Source organism: Eubalaena glacialis, chromosome 3 (assembly GCF_028564815.1).
Source record: "Eubalaena glacialis isolate mEubGla1 chromosome 3, mEubGla1.1.hap2.+ XY, whole genome shotgun sequence".
In the NCBI taxonomy this organism is placed as follows: Eukaryota; Metazoa; Chordata; class Mammalia; order Artiodactyla; family Balaenidae; genus Eubalaena; species Eubalaena glacialis.
The window spans coordinates 150,415,511-150,429,591 of NC_083718.1; the positions used below are offsets into that span (position 1 = coordinate 150,415,511).

General features: G+C 45.8%; 1 protein-coding gene across 7 annotated transcripts in view; it reads left to right on the forward strand.

The window, feature by feature from the left end:
- The window catches only part of LRP8 (LDL receptor related protein 8), a 78,019-nt gene that overhangs the window by 61,053 nt on the left and 2,885 nt on the right, over positions 1-14,081 (forward strand). For 4 of the 7 annotated variants that reach the window (XM_061184201.1, XM_061184194.1, XM_061184195.1 and 1 more), the window contains 8 exons: positions 1,343-1,461; positions 1,716-1,855; positions 3,277-3,418; positions 4,718-4,870; positions 5,740-5,964; positions 8,296-8,364; positions 11,965-12,137; positions 13,073-13,249. In XM_061184201.1, coding sequence (XP_061040184.1) covers positions 1,343-1,461; positions 1,716-1,855; positions 3,277-3,418; positions 4,718-4,870; positions 5,740-5,964; positions 8,296-8,364; positions 11,965-12,137; positions 13,073-13,249 — 1,198 coding nt within the window. Of the gene's footprint in view, positions 1-1,342; positions 1,462-1,715; positions 1,856-3,276; positions 3,419-4,717; positions 4,871-5,739; positions 5,965-8,295; positions 8,365-11,964; positions 12,138-13,072; positions 13,250-14,081 lie in introns of those variants that run through there. The other 3 variants (XM_061184197.1, XM_061184199.1, XM_061184200.1) reach the window with 2 other exon arrangements.

Here is a 14,081-nt window from a genome sequence, read left to right on the forward strand (position 1 = left end):
TATTCACAACGTGATCTTAGGGAAGTCAGCCTCTCTGAGCCACAGTTTACTCATCTGTAAAATGGGACTAATAATTATACCCTCCTGGGGTAATTGTGAGGCTACTTCGTTCAACAAATAGTAAATAAGGCCTATATGCCACACACGAGCTACCTGCCAGGTACAAAATGAGGAGTAAGGCAGATGAGGAGCCTGCCCTCAGTGGAGCATATAGACTAGTGGGGAAAACAGACAGTAAACAAATACGCCACACACCCGCATGCATACGTAAATAACCGATGGTGTGAGCGCGCTGGAAGGAAAAAAACAGGGTGTTTTAAGAGTCAATAACAGGGAGAACCTATTTACATTGAGGGTCGGAGGAAGGTTCTCTACTGAAAAGACGTTCTAAATGGCAAACAAGTGGGGGCAAAGGCTCTGTGAAGGCCTTGGTGCCCTGAAGGATCTAAGAGAAGCCCTGGGGGTGGGTGTGGAGTTTGTAAGGGAAGTGGGCAGTGGTGGCAGGAGAGACAGCCAGAGAGGTAGGCAGGGACCTAGTCATGCAGAGCCCTGTCAGATGTGGTAAGGATTTGGGATCTGATTTTAAGGTCAATAGGAGAAACCATCATAAAGTTTAAAAACTGGAGAGTAATAGATCTTAAAAGTTATCACAAGAAAAACAAATTGTAGCTATGGGTGGTGCTGGATGTTAACTAGCTTCTTGTGGTGCTCATTTTGCAACATCAAATCATTATGTTGTACACCTGAAACTAGTGTTATATGTCAATTATATCTCAATTTTAAAAAACAGGATAATGACAACTTATTTCCATTTTTAGAAGCTCATTTTGCCTGCTCTGTAGGGATTGGATTAGAGGGGCAGTGATTACTGCATTTGTAAGTACATGAGGTGAGCCCACTCACCTAGTAAATACTCAATAAATGTTCAAGAAAAAAGAGAGAGAAGCCCTGGACAGAGTTCTAGCTGTGTGACCCTGGCTAGGTCATTGGCTTTCTCCTCTGTCAACCAGGAAAGTAAGAGGGTTGACAGGGCCCTTCCCTTCCTGCTCTGGCACGCTAGGGCTGTAGCTGGAGCTGCTGAAGTGGGAGAGATGGGCTGACAGGCTGTTCAGCCGAGGTCAGGTGGACTCAGGGAATACAGGCTTCTCCAGGCACTCAGATAAGACGAAGGCCAACACGCCTGCAAGCGCTAAGGTTTGATGGTTCCCATGAACTTCAGAGGTCTTCCCAGTCCCCACTAAGCATAATCTTCAATATTCAGAGGGCCATCGAGCCCTTGTGACCCACACCACCCCAATCATGTCCCCTGACAAGAAGCCCATTGGGTTCTTCTCTCTTCCAGGTTCGTGTATTGGTCTGACTGGGGGTACGAGGCTAAGATCGAGAAGTCTGGGCTCAACGGTATGCACCGGCAGACACTGGTGTCAGACGGTATTGAGTGGCCCAACGGAATCACCCTGGGTGAGCCCTGCCTTCCCTGGTTGGGGGGGCCTGTTCTAGCGCCTGGTGCTGGCCACTGCCTGGAGCTCCATGGGTCTTGTTTCTGTGTCCCCTTATAGTACCAGTGCCTGTGTTTCCTGATGGTTGCCCTGGGCTGGCCTCCTTCTGAGGCCTGGCCTGGAGATGCGGGCAGGGAAGGGGCACAGAGGAGCAGAAATACGGGCTGTGGTCCCAGGCTCACAACCCGATCCCCTTGTCCCTTTTTCCTCCTCAAGATTTGCTGAGCCAGCGCTTGTACTGGGTGGACTCCAAGCTGCACCAGCTGTCCAGCATTGACTTCAGCGGAGGCAACAGGAAGATGCTGATTTCCTCCCCTGACTTCCTGAGCCACCCTTTCGGGATAGCTGTGTTTGAGGTGAGCTCCGTGAGGGGAGGCATGGCCCCATCAGGAAGCTGAAGCCTAGGAAAGGCTGTTCAAATAGGACGACTCCCTGAGACTCGTCCAAGTGGAAACAAAGGGACAGGGAAGCTGACTGGCTTGTTTGTACACAATATGTGAGCTGTCTGCAAACAGAGGCTATGCAGCCCGTTGTCCACCTGGCAGCCTTTCCTGTGCTTCCTCCCCAAGGCCCCTCCCTCAGAGCACTTCTCACAGGTAAGTTGCTAGACCAGGTACCCTCAGCACCCAGCACTGTACCCACATATACAGAAGGTACCCCAATAAAGAAAGGGAAAAGGAATACATATTTCCTTAGTATCATTTACTACTGGAAATGGCCTGAGAGATGCTATTCAATTCAGCACACTCTCACTGACCTTTGCTGGACCCTGGGGTCATAGAAGTGAATCAGACATCATCCCAGTCCTCAAGAAGCTCACAGGAGGGTGAAGAGTCAAGACCCTCCTGTGTTCTGACCCTAACAACCTTTCTCCTTGGGGAATGAGGAAGCCAGAAGCAACCAAGTTCTCGCACACCCATACCTCTTCCCCAAAACTAACTCTGCCACCAAGGGGAGGGAAAGCAAGGGGACAGTGGCCTGTGGTGGGCATTGGCAATATTTGCTTGGAGTGACATCACCCGGCACAGCTCTGAAATTGTGGGCAAAGCTCCAGCTCCCAAGTCCAGCCTCTGCTTCAAAAGACAGGTGTGTTCAGACACATGTGTTTGTGCTTGTGCGTATATGTGGCATGTATGTGTATGTGCCTGTGTATACATAAATGCGTCTGTTTAAAAATGTGCATTCCTGTATGTGCTAGTGCTTGTGAGTGTAAATATGCATACCAGTACTTAGACAAATTCATTTTAGGCACAAGTGTGCCTTTGGGTGTGTAGATGAGCACGTGGGTATGTGTCTAGATCTGTACATGAGGCTGCATGGTTGTACCTGTAAATGTGGATTTGCCTACAGATGCACATTTAGGCTTGTATGGACTAACCATTGGATGTGTATGCGTGTATACCCAGAGGCTGTAGGAGGCCCCATAGGGATAGTGCTCACTAGATCATACATCCTCTCCAGTCTTGGTCCCAGGCCCTAGTAATGGTAACAGCTACAGAGACCCAGCCTTCATTTCTGCTGAACTCCAGGAAGCAGGCCAAGCTCAGCGTTAATGAGCAGCCTTCAGGCCAAAGCACTGCATAACCCTCTGAGACAGAAGGGAACCAGAGCATACGCCACAGATCAGAGCTGAGAGTCCCACTATGAATCTGTGGACAAGAGAGTTCAGGGGAGATGCCAGAGCAGTTCTTGTGACTATGGTTTGAGGCTGAGCCCTCAGGCTGAGGTCATGGGTTTAAGCTCTAGGCTTCCCATCCTCTGTATTTGTACCCCACAGGACAAGGTGTTCTGGACAGACCTGGAGAATGAGGCCATTTTCAGTGCAAATCGGCTCAATGGCCTGGAAATCTCCGTCCTAGCTGAGAACCTCAATAACCCACATGACATTGTCATCTTCCATGAGCTGAAGCAGCCAAGAGGTGAGCCTTCCCGGGTCCCAGGTCCGCTGCCCACATCCTCTCCCTCTAGTAGGCAGGCTGTATTCACATTCATGTGACATCTCAGCATCCCCAGAAGTAGTGGCAACAGTCCCTTTCATTGGTGGACTGCCTTGCTGTCACATATTTTATTTCATTTTGCCTCAAGCTCTTGGTGAACTAAGGCTGGGAAGAAATAAGTAAATATACAAATGTCCCATTTTTGCCAGTCTTACAAAGTATGGATATTACTGTTCTCATTCAACAGCTGAGGAAACTGTAGCTCATAGAGGTAAAATAACATTAGCAGGTGGTAGACCTAAAGCCTAAACTTAGGCCTGTCTGATTCCAGAGCTCCTTCTGCCATAAAGCAGCACATTGCTTCTCATTTGCTATTTGTTCGTACTTTGCAGTGGTATAAAGTAACGTATCCTAGGGCCATCAGTAAGTCAGCTTGCTGGTTGGCAACAGACGCCAGGAATCCTACAATTAGGTTGTCCCTTCCTCTGTCACTAGGATATACTCATTCTAACTGTAATGGGAAGGGTGAAGGTGGTAAAGCAAAAAGGGGTAAGGAGATAAGGTTGGTGCCTGATTCTAGATTAGAAATTTAAATAAGAAAGAGATACGGCATGTGGCATAGGGAGAAAAAAACATGGACTTTGGAATCCAACAGACCTCAATTTAAATTGTCTCCAAAATTACTAGAGGTATAGCTTTGACAAGTTTGTTCTCTTTGAGCCACGTCTTTTATCTGTTAACCTGGGCATAACATGCCCCCCTCCGAGTTGTCATCAGCATTAAATGAAAGTGTGGGAATGGACTTGAGGACACGGGGAGGGGGAAGGGTAAGCTGGGACGAAGGGAGAGAGTGGCATGGACATATAGACACTACCAAATGTAAAATAGATAGCTAGTGGGAAGCAGCTGCATAGCACAGGGAGATCAGCTCGGTGCTTTGTGACCACCTAGAGGGATGGGATAGGGTGGGAGGGAGGGAGGCGCAAGAGGGAAGAGATATGGGGACATATGTATATGTATAGCTGATTCACTTTGTTATAAAGCAGAAACTAACACACCATTGTAAAGCAATTATACTACAATAAAGATGTTAAAAAAAAAAGGAAGAAAGAGTGGGGATAAAACAGCAGGTACAGTGACAGAAGGTGCCCAGTAAAAGTAGTAGAGAAAGCGTTTTGATTTAGCCGAGTGGGAAGGGCCTCGTACGTGGGGGAGGGAGAGCCTGGCACGTCCCGTCTGTGCCCCAGTACTCTCTCTCCCCATCTCTCTCTGTGCCATTAGCTGCAGATGCCTGCGAGCTGAGTGCCCAGCCCAATGGAGGCTGTGAGTACCTGTGCCTTCCTGCTCCTCAGATCTCCAGCCACTCCCCCAAGTACACTTGTGCCTGTCCTGACACAATGCGACTGGGCCCTGACATGAAGAGGTGCTACCGAGGTGAGCAGAGCTACTGGGAGGGATGGCCCCCGGCAATGCCAGACCCCACCTGCTGAAATTTTCCTTGACTTCTGGAAAACCATGAGCGCCTGGTCTTCCTCCATCTTCTCTGGCTACTCGTTGCCTTTGCAGGCTCCTCTTCTGTACCTACCTTGAATGCTGGTGTCCCATAGGGTCCCTACAAGGCTTTCTCTTCTCCCAAGAAAAATGCACATATACATACAACATTTTAAATTCAGTTTCAGGGGGATCAGGAATCCCTTGAAGACCTCAAATTAAGAAACCTTGATCCCCATGGCTTTGATTACTATTTATATGCAGGTGACTATGATCTTGCCCATTTCTCACCCAGAACTTAACACACTATCTAGCAGCCCTTTTGTGATATGACTGAGACTAACAGTCAGTTAATACTTCAACCATATAAATTTATATCCATCCTCCAGTCTTGATGAAGGCACGAGGCCTTTTGTTTGAGCATAAGTCTGCTGCAGCATTCATGATTTCCAGGTTCAATTGTTTAAAGTGGAGTGAGAATTTGAACCTAATAGTGTACCAGTATACATACAAACTCCTTCTAGATTTATATAATTTCCACTCCTCCCAGTCTTTTATCGTGGTCTTGCCCACACCTAATTCTACAGCATTGTCTTAATGACTCATCTTTATCAAATCGAAATGCAGTATAAACACAGACAAGATGCTTGGCATTCAGCTAAAGTAAAAATCATAGCCCATTCAGTAGGATTAGGGAAGGAGTTTGAGCTGAGCCATGAGGATGAGTTCATAAGTATACTTCATCGAGGCAATAATTTAGGCACTAAAACAGCAAAATTCTTTGTCCAGTGACCATGATATTTCCCCCGCAGCACCTCAGTCTACCTCAACTACGACGTTAGCCTCCACCACGACGAGGACAGTAGCCGACACCACCAGAGCCCCTGGGACCACCGTCCGCAGCCCCGCCTACCAGAACCACAGCACAGGGACACCAAGCCTGGCAGCAGCGGTCCCAAGCTCAATTAGTGTTCCCAGGGCTCCCAGCATCAGCCCGTCTACCCCACGCCCTGCAACCAGCAACCACTCCCAGCACTGTAAGGAAATGAGTTCTGCCTTCTTTCATGACACGGGCGGGTCCTAGGGAAGCCAGGATGGGGGGATCTGTGGGAAGAAGTGGTCATACCCGAGCTAAATATTGACTGTCTACAAGGAGGAAGCAGCGGGAGGAAGAGTGCCAACCCGCAATTTAGGAGTCACAGGTGCTCCTACCTTATAGAGGGTCTTGAGGGAAGCTACTTCCTATCTCTGAGCCTCAGTTTCCTCACCTACAAAGTAGGATAATAATAACCCTTGCCCTACCTGCTTCGCAAGGTTGCCATGAGAGACAGAGGCATCTGTGTAAACAGAAGTGCTCACGCACACAGCCTCTGCTGACTCTGATAGTGTGTCTGTGTCACACGTTACTGACGTGGATGAGGGAGCATCCCTCAGATTTGGAAGCTTCAAATGCCCTGGTCTCAGTTCTCAGCACTCTCGGTAGGTTCTCCATATAGTAATATCCATAACTATGGTCTGTTAGTGCCTCTCTGCAAACCCTGGGATGAAAATAATTAAGTTCACCACTTATTAAATCATCGGGAGCAGTAATTGTCATTGCTAGAAATGTTCTATCTCATTAACCAGCAAATACCTTTTAAATTGAGTTACCTGCTAGGGGGAGTTCATTTAAGAGGATAAACTATCTTTTAAATTTTTTCCCATATGTGCATGGCCCAGAAACTAAGCAGCGTGGTAGCACCTTAATAATCAGGCCCATCTTGCCAGCAGGAACTGGATTTTCAGAGTTGAGCGCTTACCCTGAAGTTCGGAGAGGCAGGTGGGTCGCGTGTGAAGTCCAGTTCCTTTCACTTGGGCTGGGCCTCCAACCAGGGGGTCTCCCCACTGGCTTCATCACGCTCTAGGCTTTAATATCACTGTCCTGTGTTTGCTTGGGACCCGGAGGGAGAGGAGAACGGCATTTCCACAGTAAACTTTGTAAGCAGTGCAGCTCTTTTCTCCCCTTAATAATTAGGTTCCCTTGGAGTAACTTGGAGAAACAGACACACTGAGAGGATAGCATTTGGGCCGTTGCCGGGAGACAATCATCTCCTCTCCTGGAGCAAATGATAGCTCCTCTTCACACCTCAGAGGGCTGTCGTGAGGATCCAAGGGAAAACTGCTTTTTAAACTAAAAAGTTCTGTACAGATGTTATAGTGAAGATGAGTGTAAGAGAGTGAAAAAGATGGCGCAACCTACTTTTAAAAATATATAGTACAATTTCCAAGCACTTTTCAGTTTAGAAAGTGCTTTTATCTACCCTATTCAGGCCTCACAACAACCCCTACCCCACTCCCTGGCCTGTCTGAACTAGGCAAGGCTGTGCCAGGCACTGTGCTAAGTAAGCATTTTACATGAATTATCTCATTTAATCTTCACAATATCCCTAGGAAGTAGGTGTATAATTATCCCCATTTTAAAGATAAATATAATATTTATAATATATAACAACTTGCCCAAGGTCACAGAAGTAGTAAGTAGTAGAGCCAGGATTTGAACCCTAGAAGTCTGACCCAGGAGCCTGTGCTCTGGATTCCACTATGCTATACTGTGTCTCATTTTAATTACTCATTAAAAATAAACTGTTGGGGGCTTCCCTGGTGGCGCAGTGGTTGAGAATCTGCCTGCCAATGCAGGGGACACGGGTTCGAGCCCTGGTCTGGGAGGATCCCACATGCCGCGGAGCAACTGGGCCCGTGAGCCACAGCTACTGAGCCTGCGCGTCTGGAGCCTGTGCTCCGCAACAAGAGAGGCCGCGATAGTGAGAGGCCCGCGCACCGCGATGAAGAGTGGCCCCCGCTCGCTGCAACTAGAGAAAGCCCATGCACAGAAACAAAGACCCAACACAGCCAAAAATAAAAATAAATAAATAAATAAATTTATTTTAAAAAAAAACAAAAACTGATGATGCAGATGGACAGACCACCAGAAATAGGAGAGACAAAACAACAGGTACTGGCTGAAAAAGGCAATTGCCCCAGGTAGTCAGCAACATAAAGACCTAAGGGCTCAGCCCCGAGCTTCCTACCACCCAAATACTGTGGAAAGGGTAAGGGATTTAGGTCACAAATCCTGGGTTTGAATCCCAGCTCTGCCACTTCTCTGTGAGTCCCCAAAACCCCAAGAAGACTCAGTTTCCTCAACTGTGAAATGGAGATGACCTCTGTCCTGATAAGATCTGGAAAGACTAAATTATTAAGCAGTAGCCAGGATCATCATTTTGGAACGGGGGCAAGAAGCAGTTGGGCCGTTTTTACTGCTTGAGGCCAGCAAGGACTTGGGACTCACAGTGAGGGAGCGTCGTTCTGCAAATGTTTGTGTTTTGCAGATGGGAATGAAAGTGGCAAGATGGGCTCAACAGTCACTGCTGCTGTCATTGGGATCATTGTGCCTATGGGTGAGTGTGGCCCCAAGTCACTGGTGAGAAAAGAGAGACCCTGCCCAGGGTCTGGGTAAAAGCACTAGAAGAATAGAGCACTTAGCACACGGACCTCTCTCATTGACTTTTTCTGCCCTGGCCGCCTTCCTGCTCACCTCCCAGTCCTGATTTAGTTTGGTTTCTTAGCTTGGCACACAAGGCTCTTCAGGACCTGGCCCCAGACAACTATCCACATATTTCCCCCACTACCCCTCGCTGATACTCTACACACCAGCCATGTGAAGCCAAACCGTAGGCTCCATGGGGCCAGGTCTGGTGTCTCTCTTGCTAGCCACTCTCCCCAGCTCCTAGCAGTGTCTGGCACATGGGAGGAAATAAAGTATTTGTCGAATTAATGAGTAGAAAAAACATACATTTAAAAAAATTCGTAAAGCTGCTTGCCATTCCTTTAATAGATCGTGCTATCTTGCTTTCTTTCTGTTTCGTTTTCAACAAACATTTATCAAGCAGCTATGATGTACCAGATTCTGTGATAAGGGGAGGGAAGGTGATTAAAAATAAGTAAGACATGGTTCTTGTCCTCCAAAAGTTTATAGACTTGTTGGAGAGACACACATAACACAGATAATTTGATTCTGACATGGTAAGTCCTAAAATGAAGCCATATGCAGTTCAGTAGAAGTGCTGAGGAGGCACTTACCTTGGAATTGGGAGAGGAGGGAAGCGGACAGGGGAGGGTTCCTAGTGGAAAAGTTATTTGAGCCAAATCAGCCAAGTGAAGAAGGATCAAGAGCAACCCAAGCAAGTGAAGACAGCATGGGTAAAGCCAGGAAAGGGAAATGGCATGCGAGGGCGGGAGTGGGGTGGATTTGGAATATGGCCAGAATATAACATTTGGTTAAACCTCACAGAGAGCCATGTGGGCTGATTCATTCTCTCTTACCCTGATATTCACTTAGTATCCTGCACATCCTATCTCTCATACCAGTCTCTTCTCTTGGTCGGATCTTTGAATTGCGATTGTCCGTTCATCGGTTTATCTCCCTTACTTGCCCATGTGTAGTACCTCAAGGATAAGGACTTGGCCCTTTTATCCTAAGAATCGCCAATATGGTGGTGAGTTAGCGAGTGAATGTTTTAAAAACTTCAACACCATCCAAGGGACTGTGCGAGGTGCCAAGGATCCAGGGAAGAAAAAGATAAAAGACTTTAAGAGCTTTCACTTTTTAATCAGACTTAATCATAAAAAAGGTGATACAAGAGAGGTGTTACTACATATTATAAGGTGCTATAATAGAGACCCGATGCTCTGTGGAGGAGAGGGAGTGGCACTTCTAAAGAAGGTGGCATTTGAATTGGCCTTGAAAGGCTTTATTAGTAAAGATGATGGTGAGACTATTCCAGGCTCATTTTGAGTAGAGTGGAAAATACTCAGCATTGTTTAGTGAAAGAGAAATCAGCTCCTCTCCTGCCATACTCTGCTCCATAGAAGGGCATGTGTATGCTGTTTCCCTGATGTAACTGCCCTAATAGAATCATTATTTTAAATTTCTGCTAATCTGAGGGGTGAAAGATGAATGTTCTTTCCCTGATATTTCCCTGGGAGGCAGAGTATCTTTTCACAAGCGTATTGGCCATTTACATTTCATCCTTTATGAATTGCCTATTCACAGTCTTTTCTTATTTTTCTATTGGTTCCTTGTCTTATTCTTACTTATTTGTAGAAATATTTATACATAATTAATGTTAAACCTTTGTAATATATGGTACAAATCATTTCTCCCATCCTGCCACTTGATTTTTAAAATCTGTTTATGGTCTCTTTTGCCATGCATAAATTAAAAATTTTTAAGTATCAGATCTGTTAATATCCTACATTATGACTTCTGGGCTTTGTGTCTTGCTTAGGAAGGTCTGCCTCATTCTAAATTATTAAAATATCTCTCTATATATTTTTCTACTATTTTAAGCATTTTTTAGTATTAATTATTAATCCATTTGGAATTTAGAATGCAGCAAGAGGTAGAGATTTAAGTATTTTTTTCTACATGCTTGTCTAGTTTTCACAAGACCATTATTGAATAGTCCATCTTTTCCTTCTGACTTGAATTGTCATCTTTATTGTAAACTATATGCCTATATATACTTTGATCTGCTTTTAGGCTGTTTATTCTCCACCAATTCCTATATACTATTCCTATACTCGCGAAACACAACTTTATGATATATTTTAATGTCTAATAGGGTATTATTATTCTTGGAACATTTTCTTAGCTATTTTTATTCAATTTCTCTTCTAAGTGAACTTTAGAATCATCTTGTTAATTCTATAAAACTTATGATGGAATCTTATGCCTTGGATATATAAATTGATGTGGAGAGAATTTACATTTTTACAACATTGAACCTTCCCATCGAGGAACATGACATATCTCTCTATTTATTTGAGCCTTCTTTTATGGCCTTCAGTAGAATTGTATAGGTCACATAGGACTTGCACATTCCTTATTGGGTTATCCCAAGTATTATAGTTTTTTGTTGGGCTATTACGAATGTGTTCTTATTCCATCCATTTTCTAATTGGTTATTGCTGATTAATAAGAAAGCTATTGATTTTTTTATGTTGATTCTTGATGAACTAAAATCATTTCTAATAGTTTTTCATATGTTTTTCTAAGATTTTCCAAGCATACAATATCTGTTAATGACAGTTTGATTTCTCCCTTTCCCATGTGTGCCCTTCAATTCTTTATTCGGTCTTACTGCATAGCTAGATCTCTGGGACAACAAATTCGAGCAGCGATAACAGGCATCCTTGCCCTGTTCTTATCTTTATGTATATCAATTATTGTTGATTATTATAATCTTACCAAAGTATTGTAGAAACCCCCTCTATAGCATCCTGGATAGCTATCACCCAGCCTCCACTTGAATGCTCAGGGTGACTGCTTACTATCTTGTGAAGCTGCTTGCCCCATTTTCTCCCGGCTCTATCTGAGAAATTCCTCCTTTACTCATTAATATATCCATTTATTTTAACTCAGAGCCTGTGTTTCCCTGCTGTGTCCCCTTCTAGAGATGCTCCTCTTCTTGCAGAGCCCCAGCTTTGGAAAGAAGCACCCCACCCCACCCTCTACCCTCCAATTTTGGGAGAGAATGGTTTCTTAGAGAAATCCAGGGAAGTAGCAGTATTAGGGCAAGAGTGTGGTGAAGAAATTCACTCACTCACTCAGCATGTTACTGAGCATCTACTCGCTACTGGGCACTGGGCACAGTGAGAGAAAGAAGGTATGGTCCTTGCCTTCAAAGAGCTCAGTCTAGTTGGGGGTACACATATATAAAGTACAACACTGTGGTCTAGGAACACACGTGAGGGAACAACTGACTGTACCGTGAGAGGTTGAGAAAGACTTCACATTTGAGCTGGATCTTAAAGGATCAGTAGTTAATGAACAAAGAGCTAGGAGAAGGGCTTCCCAGCAGCAGAAAAAGAATATGCAGAAACAGAGCCTGGGAACAAGGGGCAGTCAAGTTGGAGAGGTGGCGAGAAATGCACTGATGTCTGGGCAATGGGCTGGAGCCTGCTGGAGATCCACTGTAACGTGTCTCTTCCTCCAGTGGTTATAGCCCTGCTGTGCATGAGTGGCTACCTGATCTGGAGAAACTGGAAGCGGAAGAACACCAAAAGCATGAATTTCGACAACCCCGTATACAGGAAAACGACAGAAGAAGAGGATGAGGATGAGCTCCACATAGGGAGGGCTGCTCAGATTGGCCATGTCTATCCAGCAGTAAGTGTTCCTTGCTGGAAGAATTCCTTCCTTTCCTCCCTTCTTCCTTCCTTCCCTTCCTCCCTTCTTTCCCTCCCTCCCTCCCTCCTTCCCTCCTTCAGACATTTATCAAGAACCTTCCATGTGCCAGGCACTGTTCTAGGCCCTGGGGACACAGGAATGCTGGGGTAGGTGGTTGGGATAGAAGGGTATCAGGACCACCTTGTACCTAGAGGCTCTCCTGGAGTAAAGAGGCCTGTCTTTGTGCTGAATACATTTTCAGAACCTTTGGCCTAGAAAGGCAACTGTGGCCATTCAGTTCAAATGCATTCATTTCAGTGAACAATGTATACCAGTTATGTGCCAAGTACCACATAAGATACCAAGTGTTCAAAAGTAAAGAAGGGATGTACTTGCTCCCAGGGAGCTGGTGGGGGAGTTAGAGAGTCACTGGCTATTGAACAGCTGTGTGCTGAGTGCCATGGTGGAAGCTCAAGGGTCCCCTCTTCTAGGAAGTTTTCCCTGGTTTCTCTGTTCTCTCACCACCTCTCTCCATCACAGCACCTGTCACACTATAGTCTACTTGTCTTTTTACTCATTGGTCTCCCCGCTAGACCGTGAGCTCCTTGAGGGCAGGATTGTCTGATTAATGTTTCCCCGGTGCCTAGCACAGCATATTTGGCTCCCAGTAAGTATTTGTTGAACCAATGCTATGGAAACATCAACAAAGGTGACAGAAGAACTGTGTCCTTGGAAGATTCATAGCAGTCTTCCACGTAGAGAAGGAGGAAAGTGGCATTCCAGAAAGAAGCATGTGCAAAGGCTGAGAGGCACGACAGGGCATGGCTTGTTGGGGGATCAAGGACCACAGAGTGGCTGGAGCAGATGTCATGGTTGTATAGCAGAGTCGGGGCTGGGTGTGACCTCATAGGTCAACCAGTCCATCCCCCTGTCAGGCGATCAGCAGCTTTGATCACCCACTGTGGGCAGAGCCCTGTCTTGGGGAGACCAGAGAAATGGAAGACCCAGCCCCTGCCCTCAAGGAGCTTTTTGTCTTGCCGGGGGAACCAAGGTCACAGCTGCACCAACTCCCGAAGAACCCTCTTTCCGAGCTGCCTGTCGTCAAGTGCAAGGTAGGGCAGTGCCACTCTGAGTCTGAGGGGCTGATGAGTGAGGGCATGAACCAGGCAGGTGCAGTCAATCCTAGAAGGCTTTCTGGTTCTAGAAGGCTGCAAACTGTGAGCTGGGTGTCGGGGCAAAGAGGAAAGATGGGTTAGTTGCAGACCAAGGAAATGGCATGTGGAAGAAATGACTGAGTACGGGTTAGGACAGACAGAATTGCCGCTGAAGCTAATTGTTCGTGAAGGGGAGACGTGGGAAATGAGGTCGAGCAAGTGAGGAGGGTTAGCAGATGGCCTTGAGGATCCTTAACCTTGGCCAATCCAAGCAGACAGTTGCTTAACCAATTTTTAAAGATCAGAGGGGGCACAGTGGAAGAAATGTTGAGCTTGGAGTGGAGATGACTCCCAGTTTCACTATTCCACAGCTCTGTGATCTCAGTCCCTTCTTTCTGATTACTTTTATTTGTAAAATGGGAATAATAACCCCCATTCTCTCTGCTGCCTAAGTTTATAAAATCCAAGTGAGATAGCACATGTGAGAGTGCTTTGTGAGTTATAAAGCACTCTGCACATGTAAAGTGTCATTGTTTCCAGAGAAGGAAACAACCACTCAGGAGGAGCTCTTCCGGATGAATCTAAGGTCTGAAGAATAAGCTCCTGCCAACTGCAGAGAAATAGAGTAGGAGAGTGAGGAAATTGACATTTAGTAAGAACCTACTGTGTATCAGACACTACTCAGTGTTTTACATGTATTTTCTTGTTTAGTCTTTACAGGAACCTATATACTTGATATTATTAGCCCATTTTGCAGATGAGGAAACTGAGACTCAGAGAAATTGAATAA